Source organism: Bos javanicus, chromosome X (genome assembly GCF_032452875.1).
Source record: "Bos javanicus breed banteng chromosome X, ARS-OSU_banteng_1.0, whole genome shotgun sequence".
Classification (NCBI taxonomy): domain Eukaryota; kingdom Metazoa; phylum Chordata; class Mammalia; order Artiodactyla; family Bovidae; genus Bos; species Bos javanicus.
This window is the reverse complement of record NC_083897.1, coordinates 113374862-113399695: the sequence shown is the minus strand read 5'-3', so window position 1 is coordinate 113399695 and position 24834 is coordinate 113374862. Positions and strand designations below refer to the sequence as shown.

The 24834-nt window shown below is 36.1% G+C and overlaps 1 protein-coding gene across 10 annotated transcripts in view; it reads right to left on the bottom strand.

Moving 5' to 3' along the window:
* Positions 1 to 24834, bottom strand: part of DMD (dystrophin) — a 2228404-nt gene that overhangs the window by 1257626 nt on the left and 945944 nt on the right. For all 10 annotated transcript variants that reach the window (XM_061410475.1, XM_061410469.1, XM_061410467.1 and 7 more), the window contains one exon: positions 18122 to 18316. In XM_061410475.1, the coding sequence (XP_061266459.1) occupies positions 18122 to 18316 (195 nt within the window). The remainder of the gene's footprint in view (positions 1 to 18121; positions 18317 to 24834) is intronic.

Sequence of the window (24834 nt, the reverse complement as noted above, 5' to 3'; positions counted from 1 at the left end):
CCAGATGGTACAACGGAGAAGGCAATGGCACCCCACTCCAGTACTCTTGCCTGGAAAATCCCATGGACAGAGGAGCCTAGTAGGCTGCAGTCCATGGGGTCACTAAGAGTCGGACACGACTGAGCGACTTCACTTCCACTTTTCCCTTTCAGGCATGGGAGAAGGAAATGGCAACCCACTCCAGTGTTCTTGCCTGGAGAATCCCAGGGACAGGGGAGCTTCATGGGCTGCTGTCTCTAGGGTCTCACAGAGTCGGACACGACTGAAGCGACTTAGCAGCAGCAGCAGATGGTACAATAGGAAAGAATCCACCTGCCAATACAGGAGATGCAAGAGATATGGGTTCAATCCCTGGGTCAGGAAGATTCCCTGGAAGAGGACATGGCAACCCACTCCAGTATTCCTTCCTGGAGAATCCCATAGACAGAGGAGCCTGGCAGGCTATGGTCCATGAGGTCTCAAACAGTCATACATGACTGAGCACGCATGCACACACTAGCTAGATTAGGTCACGTGCCAGGAACATGCACCAACATGACTTTCTCTGCTGCTTCTGTTAACTCTACTGACCAAATGACCTTCCCCAATGCTTGCACTGGCTAGACTCTTGCTGATGTGAGTCACAGACTCCAGGTTCGCGTGGCTGCCAGCCCAAGGGCAAAAATCCAGAACTCTGATATGTTCTCCACTTGACACCAAGCATTCAGCTCACTGATAGGCTGAGTACTGAAATTCACACTGGGGCAACCAGCTCCATTTGTCTGCATGTTGGGATCCCAGACACTTACAATGAATAGCTGTCATTTCCTATGGGGGTAAAATAGAAGAGAAAGGTGGGAGTATCTTCCCTACTGGTCTAAAAGAATTTCTTTTATGGTTTCAATGTGGGGTGTGTGAGAGAGAATATATATTCTCTCTCAGATGATTTGACCTTGCAAAGCTTCCTGATTTTTAATCCAAATCTCTGGAGAGTTTCCAATTCTCTGGGAAGTGGTAGAATTGCTCAGAATCGAGTTGTGAACAATTTTAGCAATGCAGGGCAGCACATTGCCAAAGCAGGAAAACTTTCTATCTTAAATGAGAGAAGCAAAAAGCAAAAACTGGGGCAGAAGATGTCATACTCCCTGGATATCTAGATAATAGCTCCTTGGTGCATTCTTGCAGAATGCTGTCAAAATTGGCTGGAGTCCAGGAAATCCTTTTTAAAGTCCCTACACATACTCTTGTCCCAGAGGCACTGCATACAGAAAAAAAAAAAAAATGGTATATGCACCAAAGAAAATTCTGTAGCAGTTTCCACAGTTTAAAGTCAGAGATGAGATCTTTTATAGCTTTTTACTATTTTGGTTTGTCTAGAAATAAGTGATCTTTATAGTTTCTGACCCTCTAAAAAGGAAATCATAGTCTCTGTAGTTGCTATGGAGATGGAAAAATCCCTAGGATCACTATAGAGTATATTATTTCCATTTCTCTCTCTCCCAGAATAGTTGCTTATCTTACCTGAAATATGATGGCAAAATGAGGAAGTACCCACTTACTAGTTAACTTTTTTCTTGATGTTGACATGCCCCTATGAAATGACCTCCCTGCTCCCAATTTCAATTCAATGAGATGTTTATTTGTTAGACACACTTCCTGGAAATGGAAATTTCAATGTCTGGAAGGCTTGAGTCTATATAATTTAAGTCCTCAATATTTCAAAATAGCATCCTTGCCACTGTGGTTCCTAGAATCAAGTAAGTTAAATGAGATCCTTATTTATACACTTTTGATAGAGAAAATTTGGATTGGCAAGTAACTTTCACAATTGAAAGTAAAAGCCTGAATATGTAAAATAAGGAAAAACAAGATAGTAAACTACACTGCTGTAATTCACATTTCTAGGTGAACAGCATGTTGTTTAAATAAGAGCTCATTGGTAACACAGCCAGCATAATATAGGCCTCAGTTTGAGATAAAATAATATTTAGAAATGTGGGTCTCAATTTAAGAAAAGAATCCATTTGGAATCTATAAGTGTCTTTAATGAGCTAAAAAAGAGAAACTAGAGACTACAAGGCACCTATTTGCCAACTAATCAGGCTGAGATAAAGGCCTCAAGTAACTCCTAATTTAATGAGGCTCTGTTCTCTATCATAATGGGCACATTTCTGATTTTTGGTTTTTCTTCCATTTAGTATAAAGTGACAACTACTTCCTTGCTGTCAGAATGTTTCATTACAAAGCATGCCTTTTCCCACGTAAATGTTAAATCTATTTATATCAATGTCAAACAAGATACTGAAGAAACTGGACAGGGCTAGAGTAGGAGACACTGAGAGCTGATAAACTGAACATATTAGTAATCATTTCTGATGACAATAAACTTAAACAAGAACTTAGTGAATTTTTAATGTGTCCTCTTACAGCAAGTTATTTGTTTCATATTTACTCTGAAAAGCGCCTGTATGATTTCTATTTCTAAAAGTGCCACTTGAAATTCATATTGCTGTCATGACTTCCATGTAGTCATAAAAATAAATGGCCATTTCACACATAAACAACAGAGAATTCAGTTCAGCACTTGCACAAGCTTTGGCACACAATCAAAAACTGAGAATGTCTCACACATGTAGCTATGCTTAGTCCTGTTTTATACCAAGAAGTCAGCTCAAACACAGCTTTGTGAGTTTAAAACTCTGAGGAAAGGTTTTAAATAATTGTTCAATCGTAGGATGTGTATACAAACAATCTGAAATTTTGCCTTCTATTTTAAGGTTTGTAATAAAATATTTATAAATTATTTATAAAATATTCACTTCAAGTTTTGTCAGTGTTCCTTTAGTAAGACTGTTTCCATAAGAAAAAAGAAAAGCTACCCCAAAATTGAAACCATACAGTCTCAGATATAGAACACAATAAGTAAAATAAAAGATAATAAGAAATTGATTGTTGAGTGTATTTTCCCTGAAAAGTGACTTACATATTTCAATTATATTCTGCCTTGAAGTATATTGAACTTAATTTATAAATTATAAAATTGCTTTCTAGTGATTCTTCATCTTTTATCTCTCAGAATGACTTAATGTGAGCAGATGGCTATAAAACACCTGTGATTCACTTTTTTTTTAAACTCTATTTACTTCCTGAGGAAATTTTCTATTTGGTTCACTAATAGCTTCTTGATCGCATCTTTTTCCTGCCTCTGCAGCATTCAGCACTGTCAAATATGGCCTTCACCACACAGCCCTGGCCTCTGTAGTCTTACCAAGTTCTGCTAGGCCTCAGGTTTCTCTCCATTTCTCTGAGAGCTGCAGGTCTGTCTTCATTCATTAATTCAACAAATATCTGTTGAAAATCTGCCATGTGCCTGATACAGTCTATATACTGGGAATACAACAGTGAACCAGAAAGTCAAAGTCCTCCTTTTTCTGTTAGCCCATAAGCACTCTGCTGTAGCTTTTAGCAGAGTCAGTCATTCGATGGTTGAATCCCTACATGTGCCAATGCCCCACTATTGGGCACTATGAGCAGCGATTCTATGACACCATCTTGACATCTTGCCTATCCTGTTTTCCATCTCCACCAATAAGATCCATTTGTGTCCAGATGATATTTAGACCATGGGAGTGGCTGAGACTATCTACAGAGGTGGGGTTATAGAAAAGACAGTTGGAAAGGGGACATCAGAAAAACCCATATTTTGTGAGCAAGTGTGGAAGAGTGATTCCTAAATTTTTATCTCTAACTGCAAAGACCTCTTGAACTTAACTTATTCTATATATTCAAGAGATATTCAATATATTTCTTGATGTCCACATGGAAGTCTAATAAACATCTTAAACTTAACACATCAAAACCAAACTTATACTCAACCTTGTATCCTTCCTTGTTTGTCTTGCAATTTTCCACATGTTATAGTTAATGGCAACTCCACTGTCTCAGCTGTTTATGCCAAAATTCTTAGTTTTATCCTTGAATATTCTATCAACCCACATGCAATTGGCTACCAAATCCTATGAACTCTATACCTTGAGAATGTATTCAGAATTAGAAGCTCTCAGCACTCTGAACGAAACCATTATGTCCAGCTTGGATAGTTCAGAATACAGGTATAATAATAGTGCTTTCCTAATAGGGTTGATATGGTGACAAGTTATCATAGCAAAAAATTTAGAATGTATCCTGGCACATAATAAATAAGTGGTAGCTACTGCTGCTGCCACTGCTAAGTCGCTTTAGTTGTGTCCGACTCTGTGCAACCCCATAGAGCCCACCAGGCTCTCCCGTCCCTGGGATTCTCCAGGCAAGAACACTGGAGTGGGTTGCCATTTCCTTCTCCAATGCATGAAAGTGAAAAGTGAAAGTGAAGTCGCTCAGTTGTGTCTGACTCCTAGCGACCCCATAGACGGCAGCCCACCAGGCTCCCCCGTCCCTGGGATTCTCCAGGCAAGAACACTGGAGTGGGTTGCCATTTCCTTCTCCAATGCATGAAAGTGAAAAGTGAAAGTGAAGTCGCTCAGTTGTGTCTGACTCCTAGCGACCCCATGGACTGCAGCCCACCAGGCTCCTCCATCCATGGGATTCTCCAGGCAAGAGTACTGGAGTGGGGTGCTAGTATTGTCCAAATGTCACTTATATTCAAAGCATGACTATTTTAAAGGCTTTCTCCTCAATAAAATTATTTTCAGTTTCTGCTGTCTACATTGATTTTTTGTTGTTGTTTAGCTGCTAAGTTGTGTCTGACTCTTTTGTGACCCCACGGACTGTAGGCTGCCAGGTTCCTCTGTCCAGGGGATTTCCTAGGCAAGAATATTGGAGTGGGTTGCCATTTTGTTCTCTAGGGGATATTCCTGACCTAGGGATCAAACCCATGTCTCCTGCATTGGCAGGCAAGAGTTCTTTACCACTAAGCCATCTGGGAAGTCCACATTGCTTTCTACTTTTCACAAATTGAGTAACACTCATGCCTTATACTAGGTATTTTGGCTGTATTATGTCTTTCCTACTTTTATTACTTTCTAACTTGTTTGTATAAGTCTGACCTGTGTATTCAATTAAAGTTACAAATTACCAGAGCACAGGGACCATATTTTCCATTTCTCTTTTAGAGTTAAAGACAGTATTCAGGCCTCACTATATATGTGTTCATTTGAAGTGAAAAGCTTAGTTGAAGCTCTGTATCTTAACCTGTTTATGAAAATCAATTTGAATGGAGCCATTGATCCTTTAAGGTTTGTTACATTGTTCTCGAACCATGTGGACACACATTCAGGCCTGAACAGATGCTGTGAGTACTTTGGATTTCTCCCTGTTTATTCTGTTTTACTTTTATTGGTTATTTAGCTGTTAAGAGTAAACAGTAGAGTAACAATCTCTATGTATTCCTGGCCAAGTTTCTCCATGGTTTCCTCACAGTACCTGAGATATCTAACAATAGACAGAGTCCTTTTAGAATTATGCCTAATTTCCCAGATGCCACAGAGCACCAACAAGAACAACAGCACCAAATGCAAAACCTGTACTCCACTGCTCCAATTGTTCCTCAAAGACGACAATTCTAATCCATTAGTACCAACTAAACAGAAAGTGATTTTGTAAGTCCTTTTGTGATAGGTACATTTTGCATTAAGTTGCACACATTGTCAAAATCTTTTTAGAGAAAAATATCTTGAAAGAAAAATTGGCTCTTGCTCATGGTAAGAGAGAGTTGCATAGAAGCAAATGCTTTTCTCATCATTAAAAATTAAACATATGGCATTCTATCTTTCCAAAATTTTTAGCACCAGGACATGCTTTTAAGTCTTGTGTAACTAAGCAAAGGAAGGGCAGATAGCTTTTACAGAGAAACACTCTATTGCATACAATAATCCAGGGAAACGTGGAAACGGATTACTGCTGAGGGATGGGATTGGAAAATATGGACAAGATGCTTTTCTTTCTTCTTTTCACTTGATACTCCTTTATCCTATTTAAATACGCAATCATGAACATCTTATTATTTTGATAAAGAACAAAAAATCCAGTATGTGTGATCAAGCAAGTTCACACAATTATTCAAGATGGAATGTAATTAAATTTGTACAAATTAACACAAATGCCAGTATACTATTTGGGAAAAATAGGAAACAGATTTGGCAATACTTTGTACATTTTATAAATGGTTAATGTTTTTGATATTGGGAGAACATGCTTTCTATTATAGTATTTTATACTGGGAGAGAAAAGCAGAACCATTGTTCCATATAATTGTTCTGAATGTAAATGTACAAATTTAATAAAACCAACAAACAACAAAACAACACATGTTACATGAGAGGGACCTTAAGTCTTAACCTCCTTTCATTATGTTTTTTAAACCCTAGACATTTCCCTAATGGTGAGAACACCCTTTAATGTTTTGCCTCAGGTTTGGAAAATTCAATTTGGAAATTGGTAATAATTGGTATCCATTAATTAATTATGTGTGATTTACAACACAAAGTTCTTGATTTTTTCCTTGACTGTTTAATTATATGCACTAGAGTTCAGAAATAAGCAGACATGGGTAAAAGTCACTGTAGTAGATTGAACTATATGCAATTGCCAAGGTTTGAATACTTTTACCCACATAATGCCAATTTATAAGGTTTAGTTTAATGTTATCAAAGTACCAACATGCTCATGATTACCATTTTAAGCAAGAAAATGGATAGAGATCAGCTTTTTTAAATGGCAAAAGAGAAAAAAGCAAAAATTTCAGAATTGCAAGGAAGAAAGAAAAACACTATTCATTAAACTATCCTTCACTTAGAGCTTCAATGCTTTTGAATAGTTTAAGTAATAATTCTGAACTCAGAACAAAGGATTCTAAATCACTGAACTAGGATTAGGAAAAAATGAATTCAGCATATTTCATTGAAAATAAAACTCCACATATAACAACAACAAAAAACAATCTAAAAAATAGCATCCTGTTCTTGGTAAAAGCCATGTAGCATGGAAACTTGGAACAACTTAGAGTCTGCATCTTCAATATTAAATATTAAAATAAATATTCATTTGGACATAAAATTAATAGGATAATGAAAAGTTTTACCTGTGAATAAGTAACACGTAGCTTTGGAAATACAGTAAATATGATTGAAAGTAAATAAGATTCTTAACCAAAGTTTTTGTCGAAGCAAATATTTTCAGCTATGTGCATTCTCTTCGTGTAAACTGTTTGTTTTTTTTTTTTAAACCATTAGGCTACTTGCCAAATCTGGGAATACCTTTGTGTATATTTTATGTTACCATTAACATTTAAAGCTTGTTTTTTTTTTACTTATAAATATGGAATTTTATGTTTCACCATATCATAAAGGTAATTTTTAAGGAGTATTTACTTGGAAATTTAATTTACAATAATTTTTCAGATTTTAGATATATGATGAAGTAATGTGAGTTTTATAAAATTTAAAATTTGTATAATTATTTACAAGAATCAGGGTCTTTTCCAGTGAGTCGGCTCTTTGCATCAGGTGGTCAAAATATTGGCTCTTCAGCTTCAGTATCAGTACTTCCAATGAATATTCAGAGTTGATTTCCTTTAGTATTGACTAGTTTGATCTCATAATGTAAAGGAGGTTAATTTTGTCTCTTTTTTTGAAAATATTCTTGTCACTAGGAGCTTGATTAATGCTCTGTCCTCTTCAGTCACAGACTTTATATCTGGATTTAACAGACTATCATCCATTCTTTCGTTCATTGAACAGATAGATATTCATCGAGTGCCTATTAACTGTTAGGTACTGTCCCCCCTGATGGCTCAGTGGTAAAGAATCTGCCTGCCAATGCAGAAGATGCAGGTTCGATCTCCGGGTTGGGAAGATCCCCTGGAGAAGAAAATGGCAATCCACTCCAGTATTCTTGCCTGAGAAATCCCATAGACAGAGGAGCGTGGTGGGCTGCAGTTCAGGGGGTTGTAAAGAATCGGACATGACAGTGACTAAACAATGACTGTACTAGGAGTTGCAGATACAGTGGTGAACAAGAAAAACAACTTTTTTTTCCTATGGTTATGATTATGATGGATATCAGTTATCATAGGGAACAGGTCAAAAGGAGTACATGGCTCTTTTGCACAGCATGCCAAATGGTAAAAATTGTATCTTTTGCAGTTGTTGATTCAGTATCACTGTCTTAATAAATGTAACACTGCAGTTAAACATATATATGTACACAAATGCAAGTATATGTGTTTTTAGAGTTATAAAACCATGCATGCTTGTTTTCACATTTTAAGAAGGCGGAAATAATAGCTTTAGGCGGTTTTAGATAACAAAAATGCCTTGAGACCCTTTGTAACTTGCCTAACAGAAGAGCACACAACTTTCATTTCTAAGGAAAAAGGATTAGAGAAACCCATTAGTAGCTATTGTGACAGCAGTCATTGGGGAGTATATCTATCTTAAAATTGAGAAAGAGAAATTGGAGCACCAAAGACTCAAACTCCAGTTCATTTTCACTCTCTGGAATTTGTCTTTATCTGACAGATGAAGGCAACATCCTATATAAATCTAATCCTTATCCATTTCATGTCCCATCTAGCTACCAGGCACTATGTTAATAACATACCAAATTGGGAAGGGTATTCAATCAAAAGGGATTAAAGAGCTTATTAATTAAATTTTTCTGAGCTTTAAAAGAAAATTTTTAAAAGTTTTATTTACTGACTCTACAGTAAGTTGCCCTTTAAATTATTTTCCCTTCATTGTTTATGGTCCACATGTGAAAAACTGGTCCTAAATACAAGGACAGATTTTGGTTGAAACATTTTCCATAGGAAGATAATGTCCTTCCATAAGTAATAAATCAGTAATCATATATCATGGATCAAAAAAAAGACATAATAGTTGGTCAAAGAACAGCTTCAATAGTTGATGAATAAAAGAAAAGCCTCCATACAACTTAATTGCAACCTCAAAACTTCTATCAGCCTCATGAATTGTAAGTTCTAATGTAGAAGCTTCTGACTTCCAGAATTTATTAGATGGGGATTATCAAAATAGTCTTTCTAGGAGAATGGGAAGAGGCAGAGTGAGTCCTTAAGGTACATTTTAGCAGCTGCTGCTGCTGCTAAGTCACTTCAGTTGTGTCCAACTCTGTGCGACCCCGTAGACGGCAGCCCACCAGGCTCCCCCGTCCCTGGGATTCTCCAGGCAAGAACACTGGAGTGGGTTGCCATTTCCTTCTCAGAGATGGCAGTAAATTGCTGCATGGGAGTAAAAGTAGGACAACTGCTGGGCCTGATAAAATAATGGCTGGGAGAAAAGAATGAATAATTTCCTATGAAAGAGAGATATGTAAAAGATACAGAGGGAAACTACCAAAGTATACATAAATATGAACTCTAATGCAGTAAATATCTATAATATCTTCACTATAAGAGAAGTGAAAACTGAGGTACTGTATTAATGACTTAAGTATGAATCCAAACTTTGTTTGTAAAGTAGTTGTAATATTTGTAAAGTAGTTGACAAATATCAATAACAAATCAATCAAGCAAAAAATAAACAGCAAATTAAATCAATCCCAAATCATAAAAGCAGCTGAAAAAAGGAAATATATAACTGAATAAATGTGCTAGTTGAAAAACTTGAACATTCTTTAACACCATACACAATAATAAACTTAAAATGTATTAAAGACCTAAATGTTAAGAGTGGATACTATAAAACTCTTAGAGGAAAACATAGGTGGAACACTCTGACATAAATCACAACAATATCTTTTTGGATCCACCTCCTAGAGTAATAAAAATGAAAACAAAAATAAATAAATGGGACCTAATCAAACTTAAAATCTTTTGCACAGCAAAAGAAAACATAAGCAAAATGAAAAGGTAATTGACAGAATAAGGGAAAATGTGTGCAGACAAAGTGACCAACAAGGAATTAACCTCCAAAATATATAAACAGCTCATGTAGATCAATAACAACAACAACAAAAACAAATTTTTTAAAAAGGCAGAAAATCTAAACAGACATTTCTCTAAACCGCATGAAAAGATGTTCAGCATCACTAAATACTAGAGAAATGCAAATCAAAACTACAATGAGGAATCATCTCACACTAGTCAGAACAGCCATCATCAAAAAGTCTGTGAACAATAAATGCTGGAGAGGATATGGAGAAAAGGGAGCCCTCCTACACTGATGGTGGGGATGTAATCGGTATAACCACTATGGAGAACAGTATGGAAGTTCCTTAAAACACTAAAAATAAAGCTACCATAAGATCGAACAATTCTACTCCTGGGCATATACCCAGAGAAATCCATAATCCAAAAAGATACATGCACCCCGATATTTACTGCAGCACTATTTATAACAGCAAGACATAGAAGCAATCTAAATGACCATCAAGATAAAGAAGATGTGGTATATACTGATATATATAATGGAATATTCAGTTCAGTTCAGTTCAGTTGCTCAGTCGTGTCTGACTCTTTGCCACCCATGAATCGCAGCACGCCAGGCCTCCCTGTCCATCACCAACTCCCGGAGTTCACTCAGACTCACGTCCATCGAATCAGTGATGCCATCCAGCCATTTCATCCTCTGTCGTCCCCTTCTCCTCCTGCCCTCAATCCCTCCCAGCATCAGAGTCTTTTCCAATGAGTCAACTCTTCACATGAGGTGGCCAAAGTACTGCAGTTTCAGCTTTAGCATAATTTCTTTCAAAGAACACCTAGGTCTGATCTCCTTTAGGATGGACTAGTTGGATCTCCTTGCAGTCCAAGGGACTCTCAAGAGTCTTCTCCAACACCACAGTTCAAAAGCATCAATTCTTTGGCACTCAGCTTTCTTCACAGTCCAACTCTCACATCCATACATGATCACTGGAAAAACCATAGCCTTGACTAGACAGACCTTTGTTGGTAAAGTAATGTCTCTGCTTTTCAATATGCCATCTAGGTTGGTCATAACTTTCCTTCCAACGAGTAAGCGTCTTTAATTTCATGGCTGCAGTCACCATCTGCAGTGTTTTTGGAGCCCAAAACCATAAAGTCACCCACTGTTCCCCATCTATTTCCCATGAAGTGATGGGACCAGATGCCATGATCTTCGTTTTCTGAATGTTGAGTTTTAAGCCAACTTTTTCACTCTCCTCTTTCACCTTCATCAAGAGGCTTTTTAGTTCCTCTTCACTTTCTGCCATAAGGGTGGTGTCATCTGCATATCTCAGGTTATTGATATTTCTCCCAGCAATATTGATTTCAGCTTGTGCTTCTTCCAGCCCAGCGTTTCTTATGATGTACTCTGCATATAAGTTAAATAAGCAGGGTGACAGTATACAGCCTTGATGTACTCCTTTTCCTATTTGGAACCAGTCTGTTGTTCCATGTCCAGTTCTAACTGTTGCTTCCCGATCTGCATACAAATTTCTCAAGAGGCAGGTCATGTGGTCTGGTATTCCCATCTCTTTCAGAATTTTCCAGTTTATTGTGATCCACACAGTCAAAGGCTTTGGCATAGTCAATAAAGCAGAAATAGATGTTTTTCTGGAACTCTCTGGCTTTTTCGATGATCCAGTGGATGTTGGCAATTTGGTTTCTGGATCCTCTGCCTTTTCTAAACCCAGCTTGAACATGTGGAAGTTCATGGTTCACATATTGCTGAGGCCTGTCTTGGAGAATTTTGAGCTCAGCCATAAAAAGAATGAACTAATGCCATCTGCAGCAACATGTATGGACCTAGAGATTATCATACTAAGAGAAATAAATTGGACAGAGAAAGACAAATATCATATTGACAGAGTCACTTCCTAGGCAGCTTGAGAAAAAGTCCAGGGTCACTGAGGAGGAGAAAGGGGTCTGGGGTTCTCAAGGAGGAGATAAGGGTCAGGAATTCTCAAGGAGGAGGAAAGGACAAATGTTTTTTCCTACATGCCTTAGTAAGGATTATATAACAATAACGTATCCTGCTTGAGGACATGTTTCTCCTTCCTGAAAACCTTCTAACTAATCCTGTTATCTTAAAGTGCATATTATGGGAGTGGGTCTAGTAAGATCTTTACAACCTTGAGACATTATTTTTGATTTACTGTAATAACTAATTAAAAAAGTATATAATTCCCTTGCTAAGACTAGTGAGGGGGGCACTCTCCATTCCCCTTCTGATGTCTATGTCAGAAGCTCTCTCTGTTCCTTTTTATACTTTAATAAAACTCTGCTACACAAAAGCTCTTGAGTGATCAAGCCTGGTCCCTGGCCCCAAAGCGAAATCTTCTTCTTTGGAGATCACGAATCCGACATCATTCACTGTAAGCTATCAATATGATATCACTTAAATGTGGAATTTACAAAATATGACACAAATGAACTCATTTACAAAATAGAAACAGACTCAACAGACTTTTACAATAAACCTGTGCTTATCAAAGAGGAAAGGCGGGGGGAGGAATAAATTAGGAGTTTGGGATTAACATACATACTACTGTATATAAAACAGATAATCAATAAGGACCTACTTTAAAGCACAGGGAAGTCTATTCAAAATTTTGTAATAACATATATGAGAAAAGAATCTAAATACAGCTGAATCACTCTGCTGTATACCTGAAACACAACATTGTAAATAAACTCTACTCCAACATAAAATAAAAATTAAATTAAAATTGAAAAAGAAAATCTTGATTTTTCTGAGAAATCACAAAATGATTACATTATTCCAAATGTTATAGACCAAAAGATCAGATCTTACAATATGGTAATACATTAATAGAAGTCATATTTTTCCATACACCAAACTATTTCATTAGAAAATTTAAGTAGAATTCAAAAAGCATTTGTAATCAAATTTCACTTTGACTTTTTATATGCTCCATGATTATGTAATTTAAAATAATTACAATAATTTTTGCTGGAGTAGTAGTAGCAGTGGTGAAAAATCTAATCCTTTATCTAGCATGGCCCTATATTACAATATACACAAAAACATTGATTATTTTCCTTCAGATATTTTGTTCTGATTTGTATATGCCATGCCTCCATCGATTATCTAATTCTCCTAATACCAAAATAGAAAACCGGTCAGTTTGCTCATGGCATTAGCTTTGTCTTCATTCAAGTGACTGCCATTATTAAATGTGTGGTTAAGTGTGATGAAACAGATTTCAAAGGAGAAGGATTTTGACCAGAGTAATAAGATCTCTGTTACCAGCACTGATGCCCCTGTTTCACAGCAAGACTGGTGTAGAGAAGGCCAAGTTTTCGATGAGAAGGAATCTTACATTCCTAAGGGATCCTTCACTGACTTCACAGGACTCCTAAATTCTCCTGAGTCCGAACTTTGCTGAGAATGGGCTTTTATACAACCATGCTCAAGTTTTTGGTGAACACAGAAATAAACCTTCTATATTCCCTTTGAAAACATTCCCAAATCTGAAAAATCTCTCCTTACCACCCAAGCCCAAGCCACTGGCATCCATTTTCCAACTGTCCTCCTTGCTTTTACCCTGGTCTCCTACAGTTCGACTCTCAACAGGGCAGCCATTGTGATCTTTTTAAAGCATAAATCAGATTGTGTCACACTCATCTTCTCCAAAACCTACAATGGTGGCTATCTTACTCAGCAAGAACAGCAGTCTTCAAATTGGTCCATCAGACCCTCCACAACCTGGATTCCCCACGACCTCTTTGATCTCATGCCCTGCTACCCTCCCCTGGATCATTCTGCTTCAGGCACTCTGGCTTCCCTGCTGTTCACTGATCAGGCTAGGCACACACCCAACACATGGGCCTTTGCACTGACCTACCTGCCATGCCTGGACAGCAAGTCTGGCTGCAAGGCTGACTCTCTTCCTTCTCCGTATCTTTGCTCAAAAGCCCTTTCTGCCCTATTTAAAATCACAATCCCATCTCTTGCCATTCTACCATCTTCTTCCCCTTCAATAGTTTCATACTCCCTTATTAAACTCTGTTTTTTTTATATAGCTTCTATCATCTTTAACATACAGCATTTGCTTATTTATTATCTGCTTGTTTGGCTATATTCTGTCTCTTTCTGCCATAACAAAAGCTGTAGTTGGGAGGAGTCCATCAGTTTCATTGACTGCTTTTTAAGCACGGAGAGCAATGCCTGTTATATGGGAAAAGCTTAACAAACACGTTTGAATGAATGAATCCTCACTCCTTACCTTATTGGCTTGTCCCAATAATTCCTTTATGGTCTCGAGTGTCCTGCCTAAAAGCTGAACCAGTCAAAGAAGACTGAACAACTTCGCTGCACAGTCTTTGGATTTTTCAGCTTATGTCAAGCTCTACCCAGTGCTGCTGAGGTTGAATAAGGGTTGCCTTTACTTCTTGATCTTATCTAAACTTGACATTGGGCCCAACTGTCCTGTCAATATCTGTGAGCTTCCTCCATGTGTCTATACTTCTTGTCACTCCTTTGTATACCAAAGACATGAAACATTTTATTCACCTCAACCAGAGCATCTGTGCTATCATTAGTTTAGATGAAACAACTGAAATGATGCATGTCTGACTTCTTTTTTTCCCCTCCATTTCTTTTCTTTTTCCACCTCCCTTTTCTCTTTCTTCTCTCCTCTTCCTTCCCTCCTCCCTCCCTTTCTCCCTCTTTCCTTCCCTCCCTCTCTTCTTTCCTCTCTTTTTCTCTTACTGAAGTATGGTTGATGTACACTATAATAGTTTAAGATGTATAATATAGTGATTCTATATTTTTACAAATTATATTCTATTTAAAATTACTATAAAATAGTTGCTGTACTCTTAATATATCCTTGTACCTATTTATTTTAAATATAGTAATTTGCACCCTTTAATCCCCTACTGCTATCTTGTCCTGCCCCCTTTCCCTCTCCCCACTAATCACCACTAGTTTTTTCTCTATATCTCCAACTGTGCTTCTGTTTTGTTACATTCATTTTTTTTTAATTTTTAGATTTCACATATAAGCAACAACATACAATATTTGTCTTTTCCTGTGTGACTTATTTCACTAAGCATAAGGCTAACAGGTGCATGAAAGACGCATGCTTCTTTTTATAGTATCTTTTTAAACTGGCACAGATTCAATAAGAATTCGAATCCAAGACATTTTTTCTACGAACTGTCCATGCCAGATCTCAGTATTCTACTATACCCAGATTCATCCTTGCTATACTCCACATAATACCCTAGAAACCACTTCACGCAACATGGTTGCTTGGGTTTAAATCCTTGCTTGACCAATACTAGTTGTGTCAACTTTGCCAAGTTACTTTATTTCATATGGCTTAAGTTTCTTCATCTATAAGATGTGGATAATAACTTTAGATACTTCATAGAGTCATGAGTATTAGTTAATACATGCTAGTTATCGAGTGCCTAAGCACTGAATACAAATTGATTCTCATTACTGAAGAAGAGAAATTGTAGCTGTCATCCTTATTCTAACTCACACACTTATTTTTGTCCTAATAATTCACCTTTATTCATGCCAGGTCCCAAATGAGTAACTATGGCCTAATTAAGCAGATAATTGATAATTAAAGCTCTGACATAAGAATATTGTTTTTGTACATGTTTCTCATTCAGCACTAGCTATACCTTAGCTGGGCTTCCCAGGTAGCACTAGTGGTAAAGAACCTGCTTGCCAATGAAGGAGATGTGGGTTTGATCCCTGGGTTGGGAAAATACCCTGGAGGAGAGCATGGCAACCCACTCCAGTATTCTTGCCTGGAGAATCCCATGGACAGAGGAGCCTGGTGGGCTACAGTCCATGGGGTTGCAAAGAGTCGTACATGACTGAAGCGACTTAGCACTACACATTCCTTAGCCAATGTGCATGCGAGCTCAGTTGCTTAGTTGTGTCTGACTCTTTGTGACCCCATGGACTGCATGCAGCCTGCCAGGGTCCTCTACTCATAGAATTTTCCAGGCAAGAATACTGGAGTGGGTTGACATTCCCTTTCCAGGGGAACTTCCTGACCCAGGAATCAAACCCATGTCTCCTGCTTGGCAGGTGGATTCTTCCCAGGTGAGCCACCTGGGAAGCCATTTAGCTAGTGTAGCAATATTAAATGAAGATTTCCTTATGTAAATAGGTGTTTGTTTATCTGGTTAGTTCTTGTCAAAATGATTAGGTAGCCTTCTAATTCAATACACTTGTGGAAATCATATATGCTGTATTATTTATACTTAGTTCAGAAATTACTCATTTTAACTATTGTACATTATTTATGTTGTATTGCACTTAAAAAATACGTATGTTAAATCACAGCACTACTTACTACAGTTCTATAATTTGATTCATGCAAATCTGTCAGGAATAAAATCAACCACAATTTAATTTCAAACCATCTCAACCAGCAGCTGTACAATTTATGCACTGCTTTTCTATTTTTACTACCAGATAATGACAATGATGAATGTCTTTAAGAGGAAATACATATTCATTGAAAAGACTTGAGATCAAAACTATCCCCCTTCAAAAAGCCCATAAAGGTGAGAAGACCATTTGCTTGTTGCAGGAGTCATGGTGAGGGTGAGATGGAATTATACCTCAAACCATCTAATGAGGATTCAATAATCTAGTTAGATTAAATCTACAATAATCCAGTTTTACAAATCACAGTAATCAATACCATCACAATTGGTATCAGCTATAATACTATTAAATATATCTGCAAGAAAAAATAATTAGCTATGAGTGCAGCCGGGGGCCCATCCTTCTGAGTGTGCCAGGTTAAGAGGTATAAGGACATTCAATTGTGAACAATTGTGAACTTAATAAGTTTAGGGTCACTGCTCTCCTGACCTGTCTGTCCATGAACATGGAAAGGAATGGATATTAGTTCATTAGCAGTGATTTACATGTTGAAGGACATTGATGAACTTACAAACTGTGCTGTCATGAGAAATCAGTTAATGTGAATTATGACAGGAAGGCTGGCAAGTCTCTTTTATCAATTGATTTGAGATTCTTTCTTTCACTGTACCCACGAGTGATTTGACTTTCACTTCAAAGAGAACAAGTAACAGCACCATACCAAATGGATGGAGGAGCTCCAGAGATTCATGTATCTCTTATTTTATTTTAAAGTATAATTTTTTAGCTTATTTGATATAATGCATGAAACTAAACTCAAGTCACTCAAGATATTGCTACTCTGATTTTGAAAAGAAACAAATGGCTTCATCTATTTGTAAAGTGAAGCAAATATGTGATATGGAATGAGATACCAAGAAATCATTTAGAGTAGAAAATCCTTTCCCTGATCAGTGCTGTTGAGAGCAAACTTACTGTCTGTCTGTCATCTTACGCTATCTGTACTGGAAAATACTAAGCTCTGGTTACACTAGAATGTTTCGAGTGTGAAATGTATGATCATAAAAATTATCTTTTGTTTACACACAGTAGAGACACAAACTATTATGTGTATTTTCTTGATGCTACATTCATCTTCAGACACTTCCCTCTAAAATTTAAAGTTCTTTATCCTGATTTATTTTAGTTTGGAATTCAGAAACTTATAGTTGGTGCTATGAAAAAAAGCTGGATTTGGCTGGAGGCTTTTGCCTGGTGATTTTAAATAAAGTATTTTACTGCTTTATATTCGATTACATTCCAAAAGTTGTAGTATGATACTGACACTAATCTGAAATGGAATCTATAAATTATAAGTGGAAAATATAAAACTAAAACTATATACACAACAGATATAATTTAAAACCTCATCTAATTTCCCTTTTCACGGGAAAAGAAAGACAAGCAATGTATCACTTGAGAATAAACTGTTTCTCTAGCAAGGTTTGTGCTTTAGTGAGTCTTTTCTGCCCTGAACAATAGTATTGGCTTGGGGAAAAACTTCGTTCAGGTTTTCCTGTACGCTGCAACAGAAAATCACGAAGCAACTTTTTTGGCCAACTCAATATAAGAAATTATTATTTTGTGAGTGTCTTCATTTTAGGAAGAAATAACACATTTATTTTAATTTACATTTCTCTTTCTCCACCAGATTTCTAAAGCTAACTCTCTCACAAAGTGTTTTAAGATTTCCATATGTTAACTCAAAATGCCTTCAGTATACATATTTAAGTCAAATATTCTGGTCCAGTAATGATCAACGTAATGATCTTGTAAAAATCTGAATGGAAGTGCTTTGGTTTTACCTTCAGAGATTCCTCTTGTTTGAAGAGATCTTGAAAATCTTTAGCACAGAGGTCGGGAGCATTGAGAAGTTGTTCCACTTCTGAAAGGGCTTGTAAGACGTGAGTGATCTCAGTCAGGTAAGTAGAAGGCACATAAGAAATTTCCAAAGGCATGTCTTCGGTCATCACCATCACTGATTCTTCATGGACAGTGTGCTGGTATAGATATACAAAAGAACAATTCTTTTAGCTTCCTAATATTGAAAAGACCTTTACTGAATTCATATATAGATTCCAGTTTATAGCTGACAGAGGGCTGAAAAGTGGATAAAAACAATGCAAGATGGTAAGTCTCGTAACAAGGTTATCTATTATCATACCCCCTCTTTCAAAAAATATTAGAGCATTTTATAATAAGAGATACGCACACATTAGCATCATGGATAGGAGAATGAAAGACCAACAATCATAAGGTCACAAGAGGGATAGTTTTACCCCAAGAAACAAATAATCCTTACAACTTTTTTTTTAATGCAATTCTAATTTGACTGGAAAACTAAGTATGGGGTGGGATGCAGTGGGGGTTGGGGGCAGGCTCTACATCTGTGGTATTCATATCTAAGGGACTTTTTCTAAACTTTTTTCCCCTAATCTTGATTAAGGTACAGGAGGGACAAAGTGGTTTTGGTTGGTAGCTGGCTTTCTATTAAGCAACTTTCTCCTCTAAATTCTCAGCATCAACCCTTCTCTCTGATGCTAGTTTCTTGCTAAGTTAAAGTGAAAAGTAGGGCCCTAGATAAGTAGGAATGAGAATGAAATTCACATTTTAATAAGAACTCCCCCAAACCCAAAGATGCAAGAGAAAACCCGCCTCTCCTCCTGCAATTATGCTTCACTGCCTGCCATTCACATGCTAGGAGAGGGACATTTGGGCCTCAGAGACTGTTTGGACTTGGTCAGGAATGCCTCTTTCCCTATTCTTTATAAGAGCAAGAATTAACACTATATGGCACACAAATGCAAAAAGATAAATGACCTCTGCTCTCTGTATACTCTATAAGCAGAACAAATTTTGTAATTAAAATTAGTTTCCCAATAACTTTGTTTTGAGTTCATGGACTGCCATCTGCCTGGTGATGTGGTCAGCTGAAGGTTTCCAGTGACAGGGTCTCTGGGAGAGTTCTGACAATAAGCATGCTAACATAGTCACTTGTTACTGAACAGCCTTTATGAGGAGACCATCCTCATTTTTGCAGTAATGTAATTAAAGGCAGTTTAGGATCCCAGACTGAGCATGCACAAAGATGAGTAAAAATATAAGCTGGTCTATTTATGTTTTCTTTTTGATCACTCAGGTCCAGGATTTTTGTACACATTTCTCAGATAATACAAAAACAAAATAATCCTAATTCAGATGGCTCATCTATTTATGACATTGCAAATTCATAGAATTACACAAATTAGCTGACATTACAAAACTGTACCTTTTACAAAGTTTGGTTTCCTGCGTGTACCTTGGCCAAATATATGACAGTTATTCTTTCTTGATGAACGGAATGATAATCGAAGTGCACTTATAATTTTAGATTTAAAATAACAGGATTTTGGGCTAGAGTTGGAAGATTTCATTCCTCCTACTGTCTTCATACCTAGTATCTAGTCATCACAGATAAGAGAAGTTAAGTGATGAATATCAGCTGAAGAGCGAGAGCTAAGGGATGATCTTGTAAGCTTTTATGAGAAATAGAATATTTGGAAAATTGTCAACTCATTTTCAAGAAAATTCAGTTAACATTTGAGTGTTATCATTTATTATAAATGCTAATAGATACAATAATTTTCAATACAGAGAGATGTATTGTAATTTTCATATACAATGAATGGAGACTCATTGTAAAAGTAAACCAAGAGACTTGGGTATTTGGAGATTTAGTTTGCTCTCTATCCCTTAAAATACATTGTTCCTCTTGACACAGTCATGCAGGTCTATAATAAATAAACTATATATACTGAATACCTTTCAGTTTAGTTTTAATAAAAATTTCAGACAGTTATTAAAAAATCAGTGTAATTGGAAGTATCGTGTTCATTTTCTCTTCTTTATGCAAAACCGTGCACTCATATTCAGATTTTGCCTTTTCATTTGAATTTCATTAACTCTACCTTGAATAATTATATCCTTCCGAATTCTGATGTGTACAAATCCTGTCTAACCTTTTGAAAATCAACTTGCTTTTGTTAATGTTCTTTACCACCTTATATCATTATAGATATTCATGCATCATTAGCAAGGAAGTGCTGTAGCCATACTAATTCACTTTATTCCTCTCTGTTCACATTCATTTCTAATGATATATACCCAAAAGAATACACTGCTCATTTTCCTGGAATGAAAATCAAGAGATGTGGAAGAAAGCCCTAAAGTACCTATTTTTATTAGCAAATGGAAAGCTCAATTGAAGTTTAAAAAGGATTATTATGGGACAAAGTTATGATTTTTAACACCTAAAGTTGAGATGAAAACTGGTTTCAAATTTTGAGCTCTGTAAATAGGCACAGGTATCATTCATAAAGTTTTTAATAAACTTCTGTTTCTCTAAAATTTATCACTTTTTTGTACTACTTAAAATTTGATTCCTGAAGGGCCACATTCCATGCATGAAATACAGACAATCCTGTTTTGAAACAAATGATGCGTTATATCTAAGATTTTAAAACAAAATTTTTTCCTCCGTGATTTAAAAGACTTCTCTCTCCTCAATATAAAAGTTTCAAATGGGTTGTGGTTACTGGCTCATTTATGACTTATGACGTCAAAGAAATTCAAGAAGAAAAATGCACTATATGCCATATCATTATGATATATTCTTTAAAAATACCTCTATATCTAATATAAATGTGGTATATAGAAAAATATGTCAACAAATTCAAAGCCTAACAAAACATAGACAAATACCTGGACAAAAAAAGTAATGCTGTGATGGAACACTAATTTTTTTTTACTTCATTAGTGTTAATAAGAATGAAGATATGCCAAATATTTAATACAAGATTATTTATCAATAATTTAAAGTGTGCTATCATATGAAAACCTGTTTATATTTCGTCTTTCAAAAAATAGCATCCTTAATTATTACAAATGATTTAAAAATAATAATACAATGGTATATAAATCCCCAAATGGTTTACAGGTTTTTACAGAGGTTCTGATGGGCCATAGATAATATGGTAATGGGAAAAGACTTAAGTTATTTAAGACAGGCAACTTTCTCTCCTAGTCTCAAAAGTCTTTTAAAAAGTTTCCTTCTAATAAGATGGGCAGTTGAGTTATTTGCATTTATTTCTCTTTGACCATGTATAGAAATTATAGCCCTAAAAAGGCAAATCAAATAATCAAATTTGGCAAAATTAATCCATCTAGAGAAAGAAGACTCAAATAGTATGGCATACACACACACACACACACAAAAAAACCAAGAATATGACACAGCTAAGATAGGTAAGGGTTTAGTCTTTTCTGTTCACAGTTTTGGATACAGATAAATGGCATGGCAATACTATCATTCTGACCAGACTCAGCCTTGCGTGCTTTCAACCAAGTCACTGGGCAGAATGACCTTATATAGTAAGCCTAATCCGGGAGTTGGTGATGGACAGGGAGGCCTGGAGTGCTGCGATTCATGGGGTCACAAAGAGTCGGACATGACTGAGTGACTGATCTGATCTGATCTGAATGAGATCACAAGAGTTGGTTATGAGCCTCGATGAAGAAAATAGCAACAAGAGAACATTTTCTCTTGGCAATTTCCATCCCTCTTCACTGCATTATCAAGAAATGTGCTTATGTGAAGCCATGTCACACAAAAAAGGGGGGATCAATCTTTGAATAATCATAAAGCAGTTCATGAACACATTTTATTAAGCTTATAATTTACCCCTTCTTCCCGGGTAGCTCAGACAGTAAAGAATCTTCCTACAGTGCGGGAGACCAAGGCTGGATCCCTGGGTTGGGAAGATCCCATGAAGAAGGGAATGGAAACCCACTCCAGTATTCTTGCCTGGAAAATTCCATGGCCAGAGGAGCTTGGTGGGCTACAGTCAATGGGATCACAGATTTGGGCATGACTGAGCGACTAACACTCACATTTGGTTCAAAAACAATAAAACACACTACATACATAAAATAATTAGGATAAAGTATTACAGAAACTCATTCCTTATATCTATATTCATTTTCTAAAATTAGAACAAACTTTCCATGTAAGGCAAGCTGGCAGGGAAAGAGATAATCAGTTGGAGCTGGATATAGTAGTCTTTCTTTAAGAACATCCTACTTCCAGGAGGCCAGGTATATGTAGTGTCCGTTGTAAAGGGTCTGGTTGCACCTGTTCCTTGATCTGCCTTTGTTGATTTTTCCCTTCCACATCATCAGATTTACTTAATTCCTTAGGGCCAAGCTAAATTTCCATCTAATTAAACTGATAAACTAAATGTCGATAATGTGTTAACAGCTTATAGTTGTTTAAAGTGTTATCCTTCACAGGATAATATTTACATTTTAATAAGGATTTCTAATGCATTAACATAAATTAGTAACTTGGTAGAAATCTAGTCACTAAGCCTGTGAGATAAATGACAGAAAAGGCTTTTATTCCCACCAAGGAAAGCACCAACACATCAGCACTGACATATATGGCTGACCTCACGAGAAATCACCAGTAAAATAACATGAGAATTAAACAGATAAGGCTATATACCCTAGGTACCTTACAATATAAAATAAATTCAGCAGACACTCATGCATAATATCTAGCCTAGCCTATAGTAGGTATTCAAGAATATTTATTAAATAAGTGAAGAAACTATCAACTTAAAAAGATAATTTTTAAAAACACATATTTGGCTACAACTGCTGAGATCTACAATCATAAAATAATTTCCATTTTTAAATTCCCAGAATTCAAACACAAATATTTTCTTCATTTCATAATATAATCTTCATTTGTATAGATTTAAAAGGTATTTCTGATTTAAATATACAGCATTTTTCCAATTTAATGCACACAAACTAAATGCTATTGCAGGTATGTGTCTTGGTTCAACTGTCTCTCAGATTTTAATGTAACTCATATGTGAACAAAATAAGCCATTATTTGAGGTACAAATAATTTTAGAAGATATTTATTTTAGCTTCTTCATAGAGGTCCACACTGCTTATTAGCAAATGGAAGTGTGTGAGAAGGCTTGCAGTCAAGAAATTTTTTTCCTTTCTAACTTTTTCCAAAGTCTCCACATAAAACTTATAGTTTATATATCTAGCATAAATATTTTAATAGCAAACTATCCTAATACCAGCTTACGGATACCTGGCACAGGAATTTTTTCATATGTACACATGTGATAATGAACACACATATACACATACTGAATTTAATGTGAAAATAAAATTAACACAAGAAAAAATAAGTATGGAATTACTTTAACTTCTGCAAATATATGTCACTCCACTACACTATATCATTTAATTTCTATTATCTTGTGGATCTTCCAATTTGAGTAGATTTTATAGAACAGACTTACATTATTATTAATTTCTATGCTATAATTCTCAAGCATCTCGGAAAATTGGGCCAGCTTTTAAGTTTATATTATTTAATGTGACAACTAACTAACTATACCTGAATACGCATGTGTCATAATTCTGTTTTTGAATGATTTTTATTAGAAATGTGATAGTTAAAAAAACCTATAACTCTGTTCAATATAGCAGTCCTTAGTCACATGTGACAATTCAAATTTAAATCTAACTTATTTAAAAGGAAATACAATTAAAATTTTACTTGCTGATGAGATTAAAAATATGGTATTCATTTTTTATAATACAGAAAGTCAATAATGCAAAAGCTAAAATCTTTACTTGTGAAAATGTTTAACACTAGCATTGTATCTATCAGAAAATATTTCTTGTAGTTTATCTAAATTGATAGTTTTCCTCATGAAGGTGATGTAGACTGACTAGTAAATCTAATTTAAGATGTCAAACACTAAAAATTCATTTTGTCATTCTACTACAGCAGATTGATTTTACTGAACTGCTAACATACATGGTTTTCATATATAATAGCCTCAATCTCTAAGTAACCGCACCAACTCTGATAAAGTTACTTTATGAAAACAATTATAAAGTATAGAAATTATACATGCATGATTTACCTGCTGAGCTTATTAATTTATGCATTGTATGTGTGTATATGTGTGTGTGTGTGTGTATACAAACAAAATGTAAACATCAATGTAACAGGAAAATTACTTCATATACACATGTTTTCTGTCTCCCTCACACCTAAGTAGATTTAACCTTCAAATAACCATGACGAACTACTAGAATCTAGAATATATGTATCTGGGACTCAAATAACAGAAAAAGAGGTGTAGGTGGAGAGAGAAAGATAATGAACCGGTGGTTTTTGAAAGCTATGTGATCTCTGGCACAGTCTGGGATGAAACTATGGATTTGGTGATTTCCAGATGTGTCTATGGGGTCATTTGTGGACGATAATTTAAGATCTATTTGGCCCAGGAAGGATTAAGTGCCCGTTGGTTTGTTTCACACAGGCATTACAGGGCAGTAGCTGTACTACTTGGTGAGGGCAGCTTTAACCACTGCTTCTTGTTTTAGAGATCAAGATGCTTTCCCACACATGATTATTCTGGGAGGTTCTGGCTTGTTAACT